The sequence below is a fragment of the Diplotaxodon limnothrissa genome, linkage group LG22, assembly GCF_057381915.1.
Source record: "Diplotaxodon limnothrissa isolate DT_005_m linkage group LG22, D_limnothrissa_male_GT1.1, whole genome shotgun sequence".
In the NCBI taxonomy this organism is placed as follows: domain Eukaryota; kingdom Metazoa; phylum Chordata; class Actinopteri; order Cichliformes; family Cichlidae; genus Diplotaxodon; species Diplotaxodon limnothrissa.
The window spans coordinates 25,195,426-25,217,526 of NC_140616.1; the positions used below are offsets into that span (position 1 = coordinate 25,195,426).

The 22,101-nt window shown below is 38.5% G+C and overlaps 2 protein-coding genes across 2 annotated transcripts; both read left to right on the plus strand.

Annotated features, from left to right (window-relative positions):
• On the plus strand, positions 1-7,076 carry LOC146610000 (sodium-dependent neutral amino acid transporter B(0)AT1-like). Its single transcript, XM_085346773.1, has 12 exons — positions 1-217; positions 2,275-2,415; positions 2,507-2,644; positions 2,733-2,914; positions 4,038-4,148; positions 4,231-4,343; positions 4,490-4,618; positions 5,214-5,370; positions 5,479-5,683; positions 5,814-5,973; positions 6,518-6,680; positions 6,921-7,076. The coding sequence occupies exons 1-12, from the start codon at positions 19-21 to the stop codon at positions 7,074-7,076; spliced, it is 1,854 nt and encodes a 617-aa protein (XP_085202899.1). The 5' UTR covers positions 1-18.
• Positions 7,077-11,744: 4,668 nt separating this feature from the next.
• On the plus strand, positions 11,745-21,970 carry LOC146610001 (sodium-dependent neutral amino acid transporter B(0)AT1-like). The gene is made up of 13 exons (XM_085346786.1): positions 11,745-11,777; positions 15,816-16,047; positions 17,631-17,771; positions 17,905-18,042; positions 18,127-18,308; positions 18,399-18,509; positions 18,608-18,720; positions 18,947-19,075; positions 19,590-19,746; positions 19,820-20,024; positions 20,111-20,270; positions 20,973-21,135; positions 21,800-21,970. The coding sequence occupies exons 1-13, from the start codon at positions 11,745-11,747 to the stop codon at positions 21,968-21,970; spliced, it is 1,935 nt and encodes a 644-aa protein (XP_085202912.1).
• Positions 21,971-22,101: the final 131 nt, after the last annotated feature.

A 22,101-nucleotide genomic window follows, 5' to 3' on the forward strand; every position in this document is an offset into this window, starting at 1 on the left:
CAGTATACAGTGGACACCATGAGACTGGTACTTCCTAACCCAGGACTGGATCTCAGAATCCCCAGGCATGAAGATCTGGAGAGGATGGAAAAACAGGAGGCTGCAGACAGACCCAAGTGGGACAACAAAGCTCAGTATATACTAACCTGTGTGGGGTTCTGTATCGGTCTGGGTAATGTTTGGAGATTCCCTTACTTATGTCAGAGTCATGGAGGAGGTAAGCTAAGACAGAAAGGGCAAGATAACATATCTGGTTAATAATCAGACAATTTAGTGATTTACTGATTTTAAAAAATGTGTGTTTGTGGTATACAGGAAGTAATTTTTATATTAATCTAATAATTATTATTATTATTAATAATATTAATATGCTTTTCTTTAAATAATTAAAACTTTAACTGCAACAAAATCACTTGACCTTTGTACCAACACTTAAATGGAGTTAAATTGTCACCAATTCATTAATACAAGAGAGTGCCCTTAGGTTTGCAGTCAAGCTGCATTAATGATTATTCACCAAGATGTCCCCTGAGTCCAGCTGGTTAAGTTTAAACACAATCTTAATTATGTAATGACAGGTGTTGACTTTTATGCAGTTACCTTATTGCACTCAAATATTTTTAAAATATGCATTTATTTTGTAATTTAATCATTCTTTTTAAATCGTTAACTCAAGCACAGTATCATGAGCTATAGCAACGAGTGTCCTTTCTGTGCAATAGTGATGGTGTATACTGATTAATACAAAACAGCAATGTGACCTTTCAGGTTGCACTGACACGAAATCTTATTTTTAGCCTACAAAAAAAAAGTGCTAAATATAGCCAAACACATCTATGACTAACCATAGTGATAAACGTCGCCCATCGTATTTGTACATAAGAGCATATCTAACTTTTAGGGCCACACAGTTGCTAATGGCTAACTGCTATTAATAACTTTTATTAGAAGATGTTTTAAATTATCATAAATATGTCGAATTTTGAACATTTTTAAGTTCCTACACACTTCATCGTGTTGTCGCGTTATCAGACAGAATCAGACAAACGGACACTTGTCAAAAACATAAAGCATTAAAATGTAGACTAACAGAAAACACTTCATTTAACAAACTCAGAGCCTTGTTCAAAAAACAAAAATAAACCCACACAATCTGATTATCAGTCCACTTCTTGTGTAATTTGGAATACTTAGCCTTCATGTACATGGATAAACTGAAGGGTTAGACGTATCTCTGGGGTCCTGTGTCAAGTTCTTGCTGGATCTGTTTTCTATTTATTCAGGATGTGACTTTCAGGTACTGTTCATCAACAAATCATTGTTCCTCCACCACTGTATGAGGTCTTTGGGCTCATATGCTGTGTTAATGGCCAGACATCTGCACTTTGGGTTTTATTTCTGTCCAGCGTACAACGGCCCTCTTTTACTGATATGTCTAATATGACAAAATTACCATCAGATTTATGAAATGCGCAAAGCAGTCTGTTTTGTTCTTACCATCATGCGTAAATTGAATCTGAATCATTCTGAACCAAATCCGATTTTTTCCATTAAATAGACACACTTGCCTCTAGGTGAAGCAAAGAAAGTGGTGATGATGTAGCAAGGGAGGAGCTTGCATCACCATGCCAAGAAAGCAGAAACTGAAACTATTAAGTTCAAAGAGGAAGCGCAGCTTTCCATTGGAGTGATGAAAGCCTCAAAAATGTAAAAGGAAAAAAAAAGAGCCTCTGGCTGAAAAAATGAAAGTTCTGAATATAATTTTTCCTGAGATGATCACTGTGGCTCAAGTAAGAAAAAGATTGGACATCAAACCCGATATGTTAAAACACTAATAGACTACAAGAAAAACAAGAAAACATCTCATGGTCGGTTAGACCGAAATGAGAAAACCACTGTGGTTAAGAAAAAAAAGCAAAGAAATTAGACTTTAAATGATGACATCCAGCAATGATAAGTAATTTTAATAAGACGATTAGTAGTAGTAACAGTATTAGTGGTGGTATTTAAATTTTCTAAGAGAACCTGGCCGTTGTTTGTTCGCGTGAATGGTTAGAGGCAGTTTAGATTTATTCATATAGCACAGGCTAATTCAGTTAATAAAGCACTGATTTGAGAATAAAACATTCATGTGCATGACTTACACCCACAGTCGTGTATGTCTGTCATGGCATTAGTTGTTCCCCAGAATTCTGTGCTTGAAAACAGTTGTGTGTTACTTTCACCTGTTAATGATATACTAACAATCTCTAACCTACTTAAATATATTTGCAGGTGCATTTTTGATTCCTTACCTGATTCTGCTGGTGCTAGAAGGAATGCCTCTCTTACTGCTAGAGTTTGCTATTGGGCAGCGCCTTAGAAAAGGCAGTGTGGGAGTGTGGCGGGCCATCAGCCCATATCTGACAGGTGTTGGTAAGTAAAATGGTCCCTGCAAAAAAACCAAAAATACCCAGTGTGTGGTTTTTAGTGATTGTGATGATAGATGATTAATGCTGTCCCTCAGGTATTGGCTCCATGTTAGTGTCCTTTATGGTTGCCCTGTACTACAACACCTTAATTGCCTGGATCATGTGGTATTTCTTCAATTCCTTTCAAGATCCATTGCCTTGGACTAATTGTCCTCTCAATGAAAACAGGACAGGTATTTGTACACTGATTTTCATCCCACACACACAAATCATAGCATCTGTTTTGCTATGTTTAAGAGTGGGTTTTTTTTCCCACTTTAGGATTTATACCAGAATGCCAGCAGAGCTCCACGGTGGACTACTACTTTTACAGAGTCACTCTGAATGCTTCTAACTCAATAGCAGACTCTGGAGGACTCCAGTGGCCCATTATAATATGTCTGTTAGCTGCCTGGACAGTTGTTTGTATCTGCTGCATACGAGGGATCAGTACTTCAGGCAAGGTTTGTAGAACCTTAAATAAAATGATCACTCTTTACTCTGCCAATGTTCCTATTTTATTCATTAACGTGAGTATCCATCCCTCCATCCATCCATCAGTTTTCTTCTGCTTATCTGGGGCCTGGTCGTAGGGACAGTACCCTGAGCAGAAAAGCCCAGATCTCCATCTCCTTAGGCATCTCCTCCTTATCTGGGGAAGTGCAACACAATCCTGGTCCAGCTGAGAGATATAACATTTCCAACATGTCTTGGGTCTGCCCAAGGGCCGGGGTCCGGAAAGAAATGCCAGGAAACCTTACCCAGGTGGCCCCTGGAAGCATCCTAGTCAGATGCCCGAACCTCCTCAACTGGCTCCTTTCGATGTGGAGGAGTGGCAGCTCTACTCTGTGCCCGTCTCAAATGACTGAGCTCCTCACATTATCACTAAGGGAGAGAGACCAGTCACCCTTTGGGGAAAGCTCATTTCTCCAGCTTGTACCCACAATCTCATTCTTTCCGTCATTACCCAGAGCTCGTGACCTTAGGTGAGGGTAAGGGATGTAGATCGACCAGTAAATCATCAGCTTCGCTTTTACACTCAGCTTTCTCTTCACCACAACAGTCCGGTGCAGCGTCCACATCCACGTCAGAGCCATTTGTTAATCCCTCGCTCCCCTCACTCGTGAACAAGACCCCGAGATACTTAACTTCCTCCACCTGGTGCAGTAATTCGTCCCTGTGGGCACTGCTCACTTTTCCAGCTGAAATCCGTGGCCTCTCATTTCAAAGTGCTGATTCTCATTCCTGCTGCTTCACATTCAGCTGTGAACTGCTCTAGAGTAAGCTGGAGGTCTTCACCTGATGAAGGCAACAGGGCCACATCATCGGCAAAAAGCAGTGACGAGATTCTTAGACCACCAAAGTGGAAGACTTCCACCACAAAGCTGATTAATCTAATGTATTTTTAAAATCTGGAATTTTAAAAAGACATTTAATATGATGCATTGATAGCATTAAGCTAAGTACCAGAATAGGTTTCCACAAAAAAAGAAAGAAAAAGCATTGTAAATTATGAAATTTTGTATGCTAATTGTTATAGCTACATTTCCATCCCACAAGTTGTTCCACTCTCATTTCTGTCCTCAGGCAGTCTACATCACAGCCATCTTGCCATACATAGTGCTGGCCATCTTCCTGATCCGAGGACTGACTCTTAAAGGTGCCCTGAGTGGAATAAAGTTCCTCTTCACACCAGATGTATGTTTCAAATCTTGATTTTTTTTTAAAGTATGAATTTAAAGGTCAGAAATACATGTCAGTGTGTGTCTCCCTCTTGCAGGTGGAAGAGCTGATGAATCCAACTACTTGGTTGGATGCAGGTGCACAGGTCTTTTATGCTTTTGGCTTAGCGTGGGGAGGGCTGATTTCCTTCTCAAGCTACAACCCTGTTCAGTAAGGAACTGCACTTTTAGCATTTTGTTCACTTTAATTTAATTTCTTTAAAAAAAAAATAGGCAAAATAAGTCATTGAAAAATGTTCCAAAAACCAAAGTCAGGCTGTTGTTTCCTTGTTCTTTTTGCACATTTAATTTCCAAAGCAACAACTGTGTGCAAGACTCTGTGATCCTGTCTGTGGTAACTGGCCTCACCTCAGTCTATGCAGCCACAGTGACCTACTCCATCATTGGCTTCAGGGCCACTGAGAAATATGACACCTGTATCAACGAGTGAGTAAAGCTTATTTTAAGGCTTTGAAAAAGTTTACTACTTTTTGGTAAAAGGCACTAAACTTACTGACCAGGAATTTAAAAACCCTGTGACGTCCAGGTACCCCTACCCCTTAACACCATGCTTTCAGCAAATGTAATTAGCATCTTTTGAAAAAGTCTTGTAAAAAACAAACATTCTGGCTTTAGCACAACAGAACTATTAGCTTCTTTTCTGCAAAACATTGAGTTAAGGTTGTAAAGGTTTTTATCCTCTTTGTTGACTTCACAGTGTTCAGTTATAGGTACAAAGGTTTTAAAGTCAGTCTAATGAGATCGTCATCATTGCAAGCAGTCTGCCTGTAGACATGACACCAGCTGGTTTGTCAGTCAGCACACAGCACCACAACATCCTTATATATTCACATCAAGCTACGGCAAAATATGTGTTTAATGTGACTAGAAAATGCTAACATGCTTAACTCAATTGTGGGGATGGTAAGAATACCTGATGAACACCTGCATTTGTGCATTGCCATTATAAACATATGTAAGCATATCCTTTAAGTAGATAATAGTAACCCCGAATTACTAATCTGATGTAATTTCTCATCAGAAACATCAGGACGTTACTAAATGGATTTGAACTCCCTGAAGACAGCATCACTGCCAGCAACTACAATGCAGCCCTTCATCATCTGAACAGCTCCAATCCAGATACTGTTTTTGGACTGGACATTAAAACCTGTGACATGCAGAAACTCCTCAGTGAGGTGCCTATTTTAATGAAAATCTATTAAGTTCCCATGATAATATTATTATTATTATTATTATTATTATTATTATTATTTTATATTCTAATCTGCATTGCATTTGTTCAGGGAGTGGAGGGAACAGGTCTGGCCTTTATAGTCTTCACTGAGGCCATTACCAAAATGCCGGGTTCCCCAGCCTGGTCTGTCCTGTTTTTTATCATGCTTCTCTGCCTCGGACTCTCAACACTTTTCGGAAACATTGAAGGAGTCGTAGTCCCTTTGAAAGACTTTAATTTATTTCCCCAAAAATGGCCCCATGAAATATTGACTGGTAACTTAGCTTTATTTTATTTTATTTTATCTACATTTGATGCATTCCTCAGAATTTTACATTTAAATTGAACATTTTTAGAGTTTCTTGCTGGATTTTTAACAAAAGATCCATTGTTCTTATTTTTTAGGAGCAACATGTTTTGTATCCTTCATCATCTGCCTCCTGTTTGCACAACCATCAGGAATTTATTGGTTAACTCTCTTTGATAACTTTGCTGGATCTGTTCCACTGCTGACCATTGGATTGTTCGAGATGATAGCTGTTGTTTACATCTATGGCATTGACAGGTTAGTAGTGCTTCCATTTGTTAGCAGAGCTGCTCTGTGCAGCGTTATGGCATAATAATTTTAAGGGAGAATAAAAAGTCGACACACATATCTCATTCCTGACGGAGGACTCTACCACTACACTTCTCCAGTCCATTCACAGAGTCGTTGCATGGTAAGACATGGATAGGAAGTGGGCGGAGCCTTTTACCGTCATTTTATTACGACGCAAAGTACAAACACCTGTGGACACACAATCCAACACCATTAATTTCAGCTGCATATTTGGAAACTCAAGTAAAGTGTCAGGAAGAGTAGCTTTACATTTCACTACTATTAAGCTGCATAAGGTAGCTCAGCTTTCTGCAAAGCACAAAGAACAACGGGGTTAGCTTGGTGCAGGCATTTCAGCACATATCAAGCTAAAACAAACAGTTCAGGTATTAAGGGAAATACCTGAACTTAGACATTAAGATTCTTTGTCCGTTTGGAAAAGCAGCATCAAAAAGTGGTAATTTTTTGTATAACATGATGTGAAGCTAACTGAAATTTTCTTGTTTGGCAGGTTCAACGAGGACATAAAGTTCATGGTTGGGCGAAAGCCTTCTATTTTCTGGCAGATTACGTGGCGATTTATCAGTCCTCTGATTGTCCTGGTTATTTTGGTTTTCTACCTGGTGACTCAAGCCCAAAAGCAGCTCAACTATCTAGTCTGGGACATAAATTCTGTAAGTTTGCAACCACCATCCTAGTTACTGGATCAACTTAAGCACCTCCTCTTTGTTTTGCTTTGTATCTTAATGTTCACTGATGCAATTATATGGCGTCCCAAATGTTTATATTTATCATCATAAGTAAAGTCAAAAGACAATAAGCAAATTGGCAGCAGTCACATAGCTTACCAGTTTGAAAAGTTATTGCATAAACTCATAATAGGTTGTTGGATTTTTTTCATTGTTCTTTTACAGGAGACATTTCCAGCTTTGACATCAATTCCCTACCCCTCATGGATCTATGCTGTTATCTTCCTCTTAGCAGGAGTCCCCAGCCTGGTAGTGCCTATGTACGCATTATGTCGGCTGATCTTTGTTTGCTACAAGAAAAAAATGTCATCCAGACTATAAATGAATACATCAGAGAACAAAGAAGAATTCAGGATTATTTAACAGCGCGTCCTGCATCCAGCATCACGCCAAAACATGTATTAGGCATGTTGGTCCATGGTGTCACTCTTTGCAAGAGTGAAATGGACACACGTGCAGTAATTTGCAATAATTTGTTATTTGTTATTTGTTCTTGTTTTTAATGTCTCTGTAAAGCACTTTGAATCACCTTGTTGTTGAATTGTGCTATACAAATAAACTTGCCTTGCCTTGCCTTGCCTAATGGCAGAGGGAGGTATTTTATCTCAAGACACCATGAAAATAATCATGGGAACGCATTTGAACAGACATTACTAACACATTTAAATGTAAACACACATTAGCCACCTAGCTTAATCTGGCTAATAAAGGACCCTGGTATACTTCATACTTCACTTCATTGTTCACTAGCGACTTCTTGGCCTTAAATATATTATCTCCCCCTGCTGGTACTGCAACATCTGCACGGTGGACCCGCGTGTCTATTGCATTGCTGCTGTGATACCGGGTTCATTACGAAATCTATTAAGTGTTTGGTAATAATCATTGCCAACAAAAAACCACATTGACAGTGAATTATAGTTTGGTAAATAGATCTCATTAGTCTGTGTAATCGATATTTATTTGATAAATTGTATTTTGGAGTGGACAGCACAGCTGTGAGGTGATTAGCACTGTTGCTTCAGAGCAAGAAGGGTTGGGTTAAAACTATTAGGCTACTTCAGAATATATTGCATTGAATTATACTGAATATGTTACTTTCCAGACCTTTTGTTGAGGATATTCTCGAGCTACACCCCTGTAACTTCTTATTACATATATCCATGTTATAGAAGAATAGTTTTTAACCTTGTTGTAGATTTGAGGAAACCTATAAAATTGATGTCTGCATGCACTTAAGCTGTTATGAAGGCCCAACACTAAGAAGCTTTTTTAAGCTGACCCATCTGTATATGTGTTTACACTGTCATGTGAATAAGAAACAAGCATCGCACAGGTCAGAGAAAAACTAGATAGACTTCAAGGAATTATAAGGGTATGTAGTAGCCAGGTGCTGCTGATCAAATGCACTTGATTATCTGATCATCAGCAGCCTTGATGCATGCTCAATTGTCAAGACTGCTAATTAAACCCCAAAAGGTTGATTCTGTTCATCTGGCTGTAGTGTTTTCAGTGGAAGAAACATTTCGTCACTCATCCAAGTGACTTCTTCAGTCTCAGCTGACTGCAGGTTTCCCAAACATAATAAGCAGTACATTTGCATAATGACTGAAACTACCTCACTGAATTAACAATGAACAATGATCAGTTCCTTAATCATTAATATGTAAATTGTCATGACCACTGATCAACAACCACTGTCCAGGAGTCAAGGAGGTCTTTGCTATGAGTTTCATTTCCAAGATCTACATTTGATGCTTTGACATGCCTTTCTTTGCTTTGTACTATCTCTCCTTTCTTTTATGGAACCCTGTCTTTACTTTTAATGAAGTCATCCAACAGTCTGGATGCAGTGGTACCGCTCCCGACCAAACCATTCCTTGAAATAAAGATATGAGATACCGCTTTTTAAAACTAATGCTAAGACATAAATATGTTTATAAGTGCTTTGTGAAGCAAATATTCTTTTATGGTGATAGGCTAATAATTTTCATTTAAAAAGTGACTAATTGACAGATTCATTTCCTAAAGCACCTAGAAAATAGTAGAACAGACAACAGTTGTTAAGCAAATTCATCCTGAGGTTTGACTGTGTCGTGCACAGAGAAACTGCAACAAACCCAAGAGCTATAGACTCTACAGGCCTCAGTTAGCATACATTTGACGTATTAAGGAGAGCTATTGCTGTATATAATTGTGCAAGTTTTAATATTTGATCTGTTTATATGTCCGCTATACTATGTTGCCATATTAATCTTCAAATGTGTCCTATTAAATCAACGGTGCTGTTTTTGCTTTTATTCCTGTGGCTTTGTCTCTTCTGTTTAAAACATTTTTGTAAGCTTTGAATGAAATTTGTGTGAAATTATCACATTGAAAAACTGAATGGTTATAGACAAAAGTCAAAGGTACAAATGTATAGCAATGTTCAGTATTACCATGTTCTCCTATTTGTACTCACTAATGTCCCAGTTTCACTAGTAGATGTGACTTCTGTGCTTCCGTACACTCATGGACACCGTGAGATGGGTACTTTCTAACCCAGGTTTGGATGTCTGGATCTCCACTCATGAACATTTGGAGAGGATGTTGTACACAGAAGTTATCTTGAACGTCATAGATTTCACAGTAATGTTAATGTTTTTTCACCAACATGCGAACGACGAACTTCCTTATCATTATTCTTTCCAAAAATAATTCCTGGTCTTTGCAACAGCAGCTAAAAGAAGAGATTAATGTGTCATCTATTATTGGGTTCAAGTGAATCTGCTAGCATGTCATATTAATAATTCCCAAGAATGACCTCATAGGTTTTTCTAAAGTCCACAAGCTTTTGGTTTGTTCAGATGAACTCGGCAAACCTAAGAGCAATGCTGCCGTGTACTTTGTAGAGAGAAGACGCTCTCTCCTGGTAACGTCTCCACACAAGTCATGCTCATTTGCTCTTTTTCTAATTATACTGTCAGGATTTACTCAAAGGAATTTCATCTGCTTTTCAAGCATGCTGCTGATTCAACATTTTCATTTAGTGGATTTAATTTAATTGTTTAATTTGCACACTATACATTATATAATATTTTGCATAGAAAGGTTAATACTGTATTTCAAAGGTGCAACGTCAGCTTTGTTACAAGTTTATTATTCAAAGAAATGAAATGGAGATAAGAAAACACATTGTTATTTTATTGCTGTGTAAAGCTAATTGGTTAGTTTTATAGTATGAAGAAGGCCGATTTGACCATAAAGGTTACTGAGCTTTCATTTTTACATTTATTTTTAAATTTCTTCCTCACATATGTAAACAAGTTGTCATCATATGGCATTATAAAAAAATGGATTACACGATTTTAATACTTCCACTAACACTACCCTCACCAGTTATTCCACTAGCATTTATTTGCTTGCTTGTCATAACCTCGGGTAGTCTACATCACATTTAGTGATGTAGCACTGTCGAAGAACACGACTGTCGACCTGTACAGGGCTATGAGACCATCAGCAAGAAGCTTGGTGAGAAGGTGACATCTTTCGGTGCATTCATTCAAAAATGGAAGAAATATAAAATGATTAATCATTTGCCCTCATTCTGGATCTCCATGCAAGACTTTGTCTGATGGGGTTAGTGTTTTCATGAAGCGTAAGAGCCTGTTATGGGTCAATGGAGTTATCTATCTTTAAACAGGAATTCTCAATCATACGGAAAACAAAGTTATACAGAGAAAAAAATAAAACAGGTCTTTTTTAATGTTGTAGCTTAATGGCAGATTATTAACAGACGGTGTATTATTCCATGCTTTAATCCCATTAAAGTTCATACATTTAGTTGAACCTGGACAGAGTATCATCCTGTACAGTACAACAGGACATTATCTCCATCATATTTGACAGACAATATGGTATTCCTCGGATCTCTTTCTCCATGCTTTTCCTTTCCCATCATTCTAATAGAAGTTAATCTGGGTATTTTCTGTTCAAAGACCTTTTCCTTTTCTTTTTTTTCACATGAATGTTTTTTGAGTGCTTTGCATCTTTTTGTAAACTCGCTGTATTTCCATTCATGAAATTGGTGTCTCTTCATTGTAGACTTTGATAGTGGTACACCTTCCTCCTCGAGAGTGCTCTCGACATGGTTATATTTTGTGAAGTCTTTTTTCTTAACCATGAAAATAATTCTGTCAACATGCTGAGCAAACCGGTGCTTTCTTTCTTTTTGTACCAGATTGTTAGTTTGGTATCCTCTAATAGAGATGTTAAGGAAATTGCTTCCAGTGTGTTTCCCAGCTTAAGAAATTAGGAAAAAATTCAGCAAACGCACGACAGAGTCTGAGAAATGCATCTGGCTTTTCTATTGATCCATCTACTGAAGCCTCATCAGATAATGGCCTCAGTGGGGGGCTGTGGCATGCTAAATGTCTGCAAGTGTCTGTGAAACACAGCGAAAACTCTGTCATGCATTTGCCTCAACAGAGCCCGGACCTCGTGTGGGATCATGTTGACAGAGAACAAAATAAAATGCTGCCAACATCCAAAAAAGAGCTTTGAGTGTTCTTCAAGAAGCTTTTCTGAAGACTGTTTTTGAAGGACAAAAAAGTTTGCCTAAGAGAGTTCAGGCTGCGTCGAATAAACATAGTGATACCAATACTGACTTGTGTATATTGAGCTGTATTAAATCACTGCACCTATTTCCTATTTTATGGGAAACATGCTAACAGTTATAGCAAAATATAACTTTGTAGAGCTCTATCCATAGTTAAGTGTTAAAGGTTTTTTGTGAATAATTCACCTTCCTTAGACTCATAAATTGTAATCCAGCTGTAGTTATTTCTTTAGAAGTAATGATTAAGAAATGTTTTTAATCTGTCCACTAGGGGGCAGTGTTTTATCTGTGCGTTTTAGTGATGTTGTTGTTTACTCCCCCATGTAGTAAGAAATTTGTATATTAGAGGGGCAGCTCAAGTTAAGCAGTTTGGATACAAAGTTAGAGAGGCAATGCTGAGATGGTTTGGACACGTGCACAGGAGGGTTAGTAGAACACCTGCAGCAACAGATCTACAACTTCATACATAGCAGCTTCTCACTAGTTCATTATTGCTTCAGGATTACTTTAGTATTGCCGACTGTATCCATGTGCCATAAAAGTGATGCATCAGTGCATCAGTGCAATAGTTATTCAGTAGGTCTTTAGTATCTTTACAGTTATTTCCATAATGGTAAATCAGAGACAACAGGAATCTTAGAACATGTTTTCATCGACATATTCAAATCAAACACACTCATATAAGTTTCATGTTTTTATTTTTGTTTTTTGTTTTTAGTAGTGTTAGAATTTAGCTTAACTTAAAGATTTGACACAGAACCTGGCAAGAAATGCAAGAAATCCCAAACTCAAGCTACATTTATACAGGATATTAAGTGTTTATGTATGTTTTATTTATCTGATAGCTGAAACAGAAACAAAGAGAATTTCCTTTAAAAAAAATTAAAAATGAACCAATAAGAAAAAGTAGTATAATGTGACATATGTTGCAGGTGAACTTTGTCTCTTGTTCTTTAGGTTCTTTAGGCACTTGGATAACTGACAAACTTTTCCTTTAATGATTCACAAAAATAATGATTAAAGCAAGATACATTTCCTCAGGATTTACTTGCTCATAGACTAATGACCTATATAATCACTGTACCCAAAACAGCATGGTTCAGCTTTGAAGCTTTAAATGGTGCTTAGTGAGTATGGGTTTGTACTCCAGGTGACATATTTCAAAAGAATTGTGTGCTATATAAAGTGCTAATCAATTTTTAGTACATTGTTATGACTTTAAAATGTACAGGACATTTTTACATACATACAAGGACTTTGGGAAAGTCATCTAAGCATGTCAATTGAACTAATTATTATTTTCATAGAAAAAAAAATCAGCAATCTTTTTTTTATAAACTAAGAAATTGTTGTTATCTTTTTTGGGGAAACATTATACTTTCTCCAGTTTTGAATAAAGATATATGCATAAAATAAGACAGATTAATTTTCCACTTATCATCAGTTTCTTTTGATGTTTTACATTAAAATTGTGATCGTCATTCCAATAGAAATTTGTGCAAGTGAACTTGATATTATCATATCAAGGACAATAAAAGATCAACTGCAGACAGTATAATTAACATTTATGAACTGAACTTTTGCAGATGAGAAAGCAAATTCCACCATAATGTGTTTGAACATTACCCTAAACATAATTTAACTTACAACGCTGGTTGTTTCACATCTCTTTCAAATGAAATGCAGACTTGGTGAAAACTGATGCCTCAACAATAACAGTAGAATAACACTGGAGGGTAAAGTTTTGTGAACGTGTCTCATGAAGGCATGCAAATTAGAGATCAGCTGATAGTTAGATCGGTTTTGCCTGAGTGCTGAACGTCAAAACAGCCAACCTTCTGGGCAGGAGCATTTTCAAGGATTTTTTAAATGGGGACACTGCACGATGTGTCAATGTGATGCTGAAAAATGAAGCCGTGGCCAATTGCACTTTTTCCAGATGGTATTGCACTGTGTTTCATAATCTGATGGTACTTTCTGTGTTCATACTACAGTTCCAGTAATTGTGACGAGATCCCAACAACACTGGTTAAAATGAAGCTCCAAACTATGACAGTCTCCACTGTGTTTTATGGTTGTCAACACTCACTGTTGTACCTGTCAATGACCTTCTCCATAAATAATGAAAATTATATGACATGAAAATTTGATTCATTTCAGTTCTTGTATAATTTGGCATACCTCAGACTTTTCTTCCTGTTTTGCTTCTGCTCAGAAGTCCTGAGTAATCTGTTTTGCTTTACTTCCTTAAGAACGGTTTCTTGACAGTCACGCTTCCAGTGATTAGGTCTTCATGTTGTCACTTCCCTACTGTCGTCTTACCATTTTGTATCAAAGAGGCATAGGTTTTAGTTGTTTGTTTATTTTGTAAGAACAAGAAAACATCATCATTATCATCATTTATTTATATAGCACTTTAAAAACACACCTGGTAGACCAAAGTGCTGTACAGTACAAATATAAATATAGTAATACAACAGGAAAAACCAAACACAGCAATAAAATTAATAAAAATGTCAGTTGCCCCCAGAGTTAAAAGCCAGGGAATAAAAAAAATAAAAAACTGGCACTGATGTAACTTGTCTAATATGGAGAGGAAGATTATTCCAAAGCATCGGAGCCTCAATAGAGAACGCTCGGTCTCTATGCCGTGCACAATCTCAAGAAACTGCTTTTGGGAAGCCCTGGAATAATTACGGGGTACAATAAGTCCAGTGTTTACATTGTAAAAACAGCTGGCTGCTTTATTAGGGGGTCAGAACTGAGTGTGAACTGAACTTCACAGGGTCCTTCTTTTAGAGGTTTCTCAGGTTAAAAATATGTTGGAATGATTATGCCTCTTCTTTCTGAAAATTACTCAGGACTCTTGGGTAGAAGCCCCTGGTACTTCTATGTTCTTGTGCTATTTCTTCCTGACGTTGCCATATGCCAGGATTGCCTCATTTATCACATCTGAGGTCTCCTGCTTCTTGTCAGGCACTACTATGTGTGGTTGGTCAGCCAGCAGCTGCTTCTCTGGCTAAAACACTAAGTTCCTGTTGCTTTGAAATACTTCTCATTGATTCTCCTATCAGGACTGGGGACTTTCTTGTCCACATGCAGCACAGACATTCATGTACACTATCCTAGCCACTTGGTTGTGCTTCTCATGTACTCAGTCGAACTTTCTCTTACATCCTGCCGCTATATGTTGGACTATCTCAGGGACACCTTTGCACAGCCTGCAGCTTGGGTCCTGCTGGCTGCTCTTTGGTTTCGAGATATCTGCTACTTCCTCTATCTGTTGATGGTATGTCTCAAGGAAGGACTTGGTCTTCCATGATACTTCCTCATCACCATCTGTCTTCAGTTGATTTCTGGGGTCATCTTCCCGATGTATTTGCAGATGCTCTGTGTTTCATTCTGGATTGTGTCTCTAACCCTCACTAATCCTCACCCACACTCTTCCTATCATTGAGCTGGCTTCTCAGCACATTACCTTCTACAGCTGTTTGGCTGTGGCTGACCTTCATGGGTCTTTATCTTGGCTCACATCAGCCGGAGGGATACGCAGGTACTTGTAGCTGTTCCTTATGTCCACTATCTCCTGTTTTTGAAAACATTCAGCCACATTATCCAGCCCAAATGGCATCCATATGTCCTCGCTCTAGAGCCTTTTGCGTTGGAGCAGTAAATCGATGTCTTGCTTGTTCCTGGCATACATCTTAACGTCAGCATTGTACAGGAGGCGGCTGATGGTTGCTCCACTCCTGAATCAGTATACACTCTTAGTGGCAGGCTGGCTTAGGGGGTTTAGGCCTATGCAAAACAGCAATGGGGACACTGCATCACCTTGTTATCTTCTGCATTTAATGGTGATTTTTATGATTGCCTTGGAGATGGCCATGGAATATCCAAAGATGATGCACTTTTTACTTTTTGTTTGTTTGTTGTTGTTTTTTTTACTTTTAATGTGTTTGAACCTGGTGGCATGATTCTAAGCAGGTGGGTTCTAGGAGTTTTCATCTCAGTTTCCACTCTAATTTTAACTCATTGAATAGCTGGCTTGGGTTTAGAGCCTGTTCCTACCACACATGACTCCCTTTGAATTCTTCCACCATTAACTGTGAGCACTCAGTTATCATCGTCGCATAATAGGCTGCATCAAAGTTCCCTGCAAAGTTCATGTACTCCCTTATCAGCTCCTGGAAACAATATGACTTCTCCTGGGTGACTGAGTTGCAAAATGGGATTGCAGGTGGTCAGTAGATTCAAGCACTGTGAGGATTATTGAGAGCTACCATGCCATTGTTTATGATTAATGTTTGATTAAAATTTGTGACTTATACAGTACCGACACAGAGTGCACATTTGCTTATCAGTGCAAATGTGCACTCTGTGCACTTACCAGATAAAGCAAAAGATCATAAACTTGTTTCAACCCAGTCTTATGCTTATAATAAGCCCTCACTTTGACTTTCCAGAACCATAGAGTAACATCTCTGTTTTATTGGGCAACCATGAGACTGGTTCTTCCCAACCCAGGACTGGATCTCAGGATCCCAAACTATGAGGACCTGGAAAAGATGGAAAAGGAAGATGGTGACAGACCCAAATGGGATAACAAAGCTCAGTACATTTTAACATGTGTGGGCTTCTGTGTAGGGATTGGGAATGTGTGGAGATTCCCTTACTTGTGTCAAACCCACGGAGGAGGTAAGGCCAGAAGAAAACAGTAAAGCATCGCATTATTTCTGTCTCCAATTACAGTATTGTCATTTTTTATTGCAGTGTTATAGAGGTTTGTGGGTATGTTGCTGTTTTTGTCTTTTAAACATTTTCCTGAATTAGAAAGAATTAGAAAATAGTTTTAAAAGTTACAAAATCTGTGTGTCAAGGAAACTTAGTGGAAGCTTTGGAAATTAATACTTGACATTTGTAAGTGTCTGAATCCCAACAAAGCTACATTATGATATTTATTTTAAACATTGCCAATAGAAATAAGCCACAAACAATTTAATGAATGGGACAAATTGTTGTCAAGATAAATTTGGGAAGGTAAAAGGCCCTGAATTAGATTTAAAACCATACAATTGGCTAAAGGAAAAGGGGGGTGGGCCCTTACTTCTCTCAAGGATCATTATTGGGCAGCAAACATAATGTTTGATAAATTAAAGCTACGTTTTAATTGAAGCAGAAATTATACAGTGTATTAAAGATTTTTTATTAGAGCTTTATTTTAAGCTGTGACCTTTTCCTTCAAATAAACAATAATAATAATAATTTTTTAAATTCATGGAAAACAGAAAAAAATATTAGCTTTGACTCCACCACTGATCTCCACCAGTCTTAGCTTGATAGCCCACAAAAGCTGTCAGTGTCATGTACTTGCTATGGCAATGCCATCTCAGAAATCAAGAGTTTAATCTATGATAACAGTGTTGTTGCTTAAACAACAATTGCCCTTCTGCACATGTACAAAAGTCATGTGTGTCGGTGGCTGTCTAATTCATGCACACTCTAGCATTGTTCAGTAACGAAGAAACACATTCACTGGGGGGGGGGGGGGGGGGGGGGATTTTTAAAAATTCAAGTATTAATGTCACTGATCTCCCAGCAAGCCCCTGACAGTTTTTGTTAAACTGCTGGTTGCAGCTCACCAATCTACACCACTGCTGAGAATATGAACCGTGCTCCCACTCTCTTTGAGATCTCTATCTTTGTGTATATATTTTTCATAGGTGACTATGGGATCTCATAATTATCTGGAATTTTCTGAATGGGCGTTTAGAGCCGTTACATGTATATCACATGTATAACATATCAATGTTCACACATGGAACAGCTGATAAATGGTAAATGGCCTGTATTTGTATAGCGCTTTACTAGTCCCTAAGGACCCCAAAGCACTTTACAGTACATTCAGTCATCCACCCATTCACACACAGGTGATGGCAAGCTACATTGTAGCCACAGCCACCCTGGGGCGCACTGACAGAGGCGAGGCTGCCGGACACTGATGCCACCGGGCCCTCTGACCACCACCAGTAGGCAACGGGTGAAGTGTCTTGCCCAAGGACACAACGACCAAGACTGTCAGGGCCGGGGCTCGAACCGGCAACCTTCCGATTACAAGACGAACTGCAACTCTTGAGCCACGATCGCCTGCATAAACCAGCTCAGCTCAGATTTAATAGCATCTGACTTCCAAACCTTATTCCACTACTAAGTATCTAAGTATGTGAGGTATTGCAAACACCTCTGACTGTCTAATTGTGCTGCTGATCAACATGTTCCAGGTGCCTTTTTGATTCCTTACATCATCCTGCTGGTGCTAGAAGGATTGCCCCTTCTGCTGTTGGAGTTTGGCATTGGCCAGCGACTCAGGAAAGGCAGTGTGGGCGTGTGGAGGGCCATCAACCCCTATCTGACTGGTGTTGGTAAGTAACGGCCTCTACAACCACATACCCAAGCAACAAATGGGAGAATTATCGGTACTACAGGAACACAAAGTTGTTAATGAAAGCTTGGTCCTGTGTAAATGTGATGTTTGTTAATGATCCTTTCCTACAGGTATTGCTTCCATGCTGGTCTCTTTATTGATTGGCCTGTACTACAACACCTTAATAGCCTGGATCATGTGGTATCTCTTTAATTCCTTTCAAGGCCCACTGCCTTGGACCCAGTGTCCTCTCAATGACAACCGAACAGGTAGCTGAAAAGACACAAGCACATACTTAGAATCTGTTAGTCTCCAATATCTAATCACAAGTGTGGACTTTTATGCATTTTCAGGCTTTATATCCGAGTGTCAGCAGAGCTCCACAGTGGATTACTACTTTTACAGAGTCACTCTGAATGCCTCTGCCTCAATAACAGACTCTGGAGGACTCCAGTGGCCCATAGTGATCTGTCTGTTAGCTGCCTGGACAGTCATCTGTATCTGCTACATACGGGGGATCAGTACTTCAGGAAAGGTTTACTGAACTTTTTTTCAAAAACAAGCATTGCTTAATCAGTCTTATTGCTGTTATTTGACAATTTTTCACATCTTTTCATGACCTCAGGCAGTGTACGTTACAGCCCTCCTGCCTTATGTAGTGTTGGCCATCTTCCTGATCAGAGGACTGACTCTTAAAGGAGCCATGAACGGAGTGAAGTACCTGTTCACACCAGATGTGTGTATTTCAAAGTTCTATCATAAATATACATCATGTAACATTGTGTAAATATCTTAATACAAAGCCACATTACACTGTGTATCTCACCCTTGCAGGTGGATGAGCTGATGAACCCAACAACCTGGTTGGATGCAGGTGCCCAGGTCTTTTATGCCTTTAGTTTAGCATGGGGAGGCCTGATCTCCTTCTCAAGCTACAACCCTGTCCAGTAAGACTTATAAAGAAAGGCTTATATTTTCTGATAATCTAGATCAGATCTCTAATCCCCAGTTTCTGGGCTGCCTTTCCTCAGAACAGCCACCCCTCAAGACTCTCACCATTTAAAGCAATGCATTATCAGGGACTGCAACATCTAGTCCTTTTACTGAATGTATCACTACATGACTGTTACAGTAAGATTCGACTCACTTCTATTTTTACTTTCTTTCGCCAAGCAACAACTGCATGCAAGATGCGGTGATCCTGACTATTATAACTGGCCTCACCTCAATCTATGCTGCCACAGTCACCTACACCGTCATTGGCTTCAGGGCCACTGACAAATATGACACCTGTATCAGTGAGTGAGTAAAGCTTATTTTAAGGCTTTGAGAAAGTTTGCTACATCATTTTAGTAAACGGCACTAAACTTGCTGACTAGGACTTTAAAAACCTTTTGAAAATTTGGAACTTTTGAAAAATTATTCTCATTTTTCTTGCAAAAAACAAACATTTGAGCTTTAGCACAACAAAAATTATTAACTGGTATATATGTATATGTATGAAAAATGGACAGCTTGTTTATGAAGAGTTGAGCATTTTCATCATTGACATCTTGATTGGAAAAAAAAGATTTAAAAAAGTGCCACAGCTATCGCCACCTGGTGGCTTTTTTTTTATAGAATGCAGCTTTAAGGCTCTTCCATATTTGCTTAATTTTTCTAACCTAGATTTGTCAGTGTTTGTAATATTTAAGATTCCTAAATTAACTTTCTTGTGTTTTTCTTTTTCATCTTTAATTAAAAATCTAAAAAAGGTTATTTGCATAACTAATGTATACTCCTGTAATTACTATTCTCAACTGTAATGTCTTCTTAGAAACATCAGGATGTTACTAAATGGATTTGAACTCCCTGAAGACAGCATCACTGCCAGCAACTACAATGCAGCCCTTCATCATCTGAACAGCTCCAATCCAGATACTGTTTTTGGACTGGACATTAAAACCTGTGACATGCAGAAACTCCTCAGTGAGGTGCCTATTTTAATGAAAATCTATCAAACTCCCATTTCCCATTTTTATTCTAATCTGCATTGTGTTTGTTCAGGGAGTGGAGGGAACAGGTCTGGCCTTTATTGTCTTCACAGAGGCCATTACCAAAATGCCGGGTTCCCCAGCCTGGTCTGTCCTGTTTTTTATCATGCTTCTCTGCCTCGGACTCTCAACACTTTTTGGCAACATCGAAGGAGTCGTAGTCCCTTTGAAAGACTTGAATTTATTTCCTAAAAAATGGCCCCAAGAGGCACTGACAGGTATTCTGTTTCAAAGACTAAACAATCAACACGTCGGCCTGCAACCCCAATGTTAACACAAGCTCCCTTGTTTTCATGTCTTTCAGGAGTAACGTGTCTTGTATCCTTCATCATCTGTCTGCTGTTTGCACAGCAGTCAGGCCTTTATTGGGTAACTCTCTTCGATAACTTTGCTGGATCAATCCCACTGCTGACCATTGGCCTGACTGAGATGATAGCTGTTGTTTACATCTATGGCATTGACAGGTTAGTGCACAAAGTTTATGTACTTTTAGATAATATTGTATTATATAAAGCAGCCACACATCTGTAAAATCAGGAACATGATGTCCTGTAACCTTGTACAATCAGGCTGTCATCAATCTTTATTTGGTGCATTTAGCACAGTTGGACAACAATTAAATATTTAAGAGCCTATGTTATGCTCATTTCCAGCTCCAACTTTTATTATTTGTAGCTTTGCACAATCCACTGTTTAAAAGCATTTCTCATTCAGCCAATATTTGTCTTTGGTGCAGCCCCATCCTCTTTTTATGCCCTTTAAAACAACTTCCTTCTGACTGACTGCCCCTCCTAAACATAACATTTGAACAACATGTGTGCAGAGTTTCTTTGCTCACAGCCAGAGCCGTGTGTCTGAGATGATAGTTATCCTTTCTCGCTCAACTTTTCATAAAAGCAGAAGTAGGGATCATTTGTACACATGCTGACCTCATCATTTGAAACTTTGTCCATCCACCACTGCAGACTGTCCCTTAAAGCAATCACCTTGCACATTGCTTCTACAGGTTCTAACTTTACTGTTTACTGATCTTTGTATTGGTTCTACTTTAATATGAGTCTATTTACTTTTTGTTCTTTCATTTTTGTTTTTGTTTTATTTAAATAAAGTTATAATTCCATGAATTAAATCAAGTTTAATTTCATGAAAACCCTCTTGTGTGACAGGTTCAATGAAGACATCAAGTTCATGATTGGAAAGAAGCCTTGCATCTTCTGGCAGATTTCCCTGAGATTCACCAGCCCTCTCATCCTCCTGGTCATTTTAGTTTTCTACCTGGTGACTCAAGCCCAACAAGAACTCACCTATTTAGTCTGGGACCCCGACTACGTGAGTTCACAAAGACCACTTCTTATAAAAATCTGTGAAATCTGAAAAAAAAAGGAAAAAGAAAACAATCAACATTATCTCTCAGAATCAGCTGTTTTTCTTTTATGTTATTTTACCACATTTAATGAAGAAATTTCATTTTTACCTGCTTAATATAAAAAAAAACCTCCAGATTTTCATTGTCAGACAACAGGACAGGTTTACAGGTTGTTTTCATGGATTGAAGCGGGGAGTTGACAGCTATTGCAAAGCTGCAATAACTCCTTCAACTCTCCTGTTGGGTTCAAAAAGTTCAGGAAGCCTCGCCCTGTTGGTTTCATCAACGGAGCTGCAAGCTGTTTAATTGGCGTGTCGGGTTGGAGGGTTGAGTCAAACAAATTATATTTCCATCCAGCCAAACTTTATGGCACCAACTGAGGTTCACAAGCTCATGATGACCAGTTGGAAGCCCCCTATTGATATCATGACAATCAAGGTGGCACATGGCTTTTTTAAATGTGGTTTTTATTGTAGTACAAAAAAAGTTAGCTGATTCTGAGGGATTCAGGTGGGGGAGGGGCCCCTCATTTAATTTATATATATATTTGCAATAGTTGCTTGTGTGAAGTTTAAACAGTAATGAAAACAGGCTTGTTTGCTCATTGTGATGTTTTATGGTTTGCAGGACGAATTTCCAACTCTGGCATCAGTACCTTACCCTTCATGGATCAATGTGGTCATCTTTGTTTTGGCAGGAATTCCCAGTCTGGTGGTGCCTGTCTATGCCTTGTGCAGGCTGGTTTTTGTACGCTGCAAGAAAAAGATGAAGCCAGAGAAAGACATTAATCAGATATAAACAATTGCCTAAACAAGTCAGGCAAAAATATTTTATTTTGTCTAATAAAGGAAAAGTTATTTAAATACTTCAGCATCAGAAGCATCATGTCTCTTTCATCAGTGCACTTTTGTCATGGTGGGGATAAAATG

What these genes read in the sequence shown, in the direction of transcription:
- LOC146610000 (XM_085346773.1), top strand. Translation starts at nt 19, where the DNA reads ATGAGACTGGTACTTCCTAACCCAGGACTGGATCTCAGAATCCCCAGG. An exon ending in TATGACACCTGTATCAACGA is followed by an intron (nt 4,619 to 5,213) that starts GTGAGTAAAGCT and finishes ATTTCTCATCAG; the next exon opens with AAACATCAGGACGTTACTAA. An exon ending in TGCAGAAACTCCTCAGTGAG is followed by an intron (nt 5,371 to 5,478) that starts GTGCCTATTTTA and finishes GCATTTGTTCAG; the next exon opens with GGAGTGGAGGGAACAGGTCT.
- LOC146610001 (XM_085346786.1), top strand. Translation starts at nt 11,745, where the DNA reads ATGCTGAGATGGTTTGGACACGTGCACAGGAGG. An exon ending in TTGGACACGTGCACAGGAGG is followed by an intron (nt 11,778 to 15,815) that starts GTTAGTAGAACA and finishes TTGACTTTCCAG; the next exon opens with AACCATAGAGTAACATCTCT. An exon ending in GTGTCAAACCCACGGAGGAG is followed by an intron (nt 16,048 to 17,630) that starts GTAAGGCCAGAA and finishes AACATGTTCCAG; the next exon opens with GTGCCTTTTTGATTCCTTAC.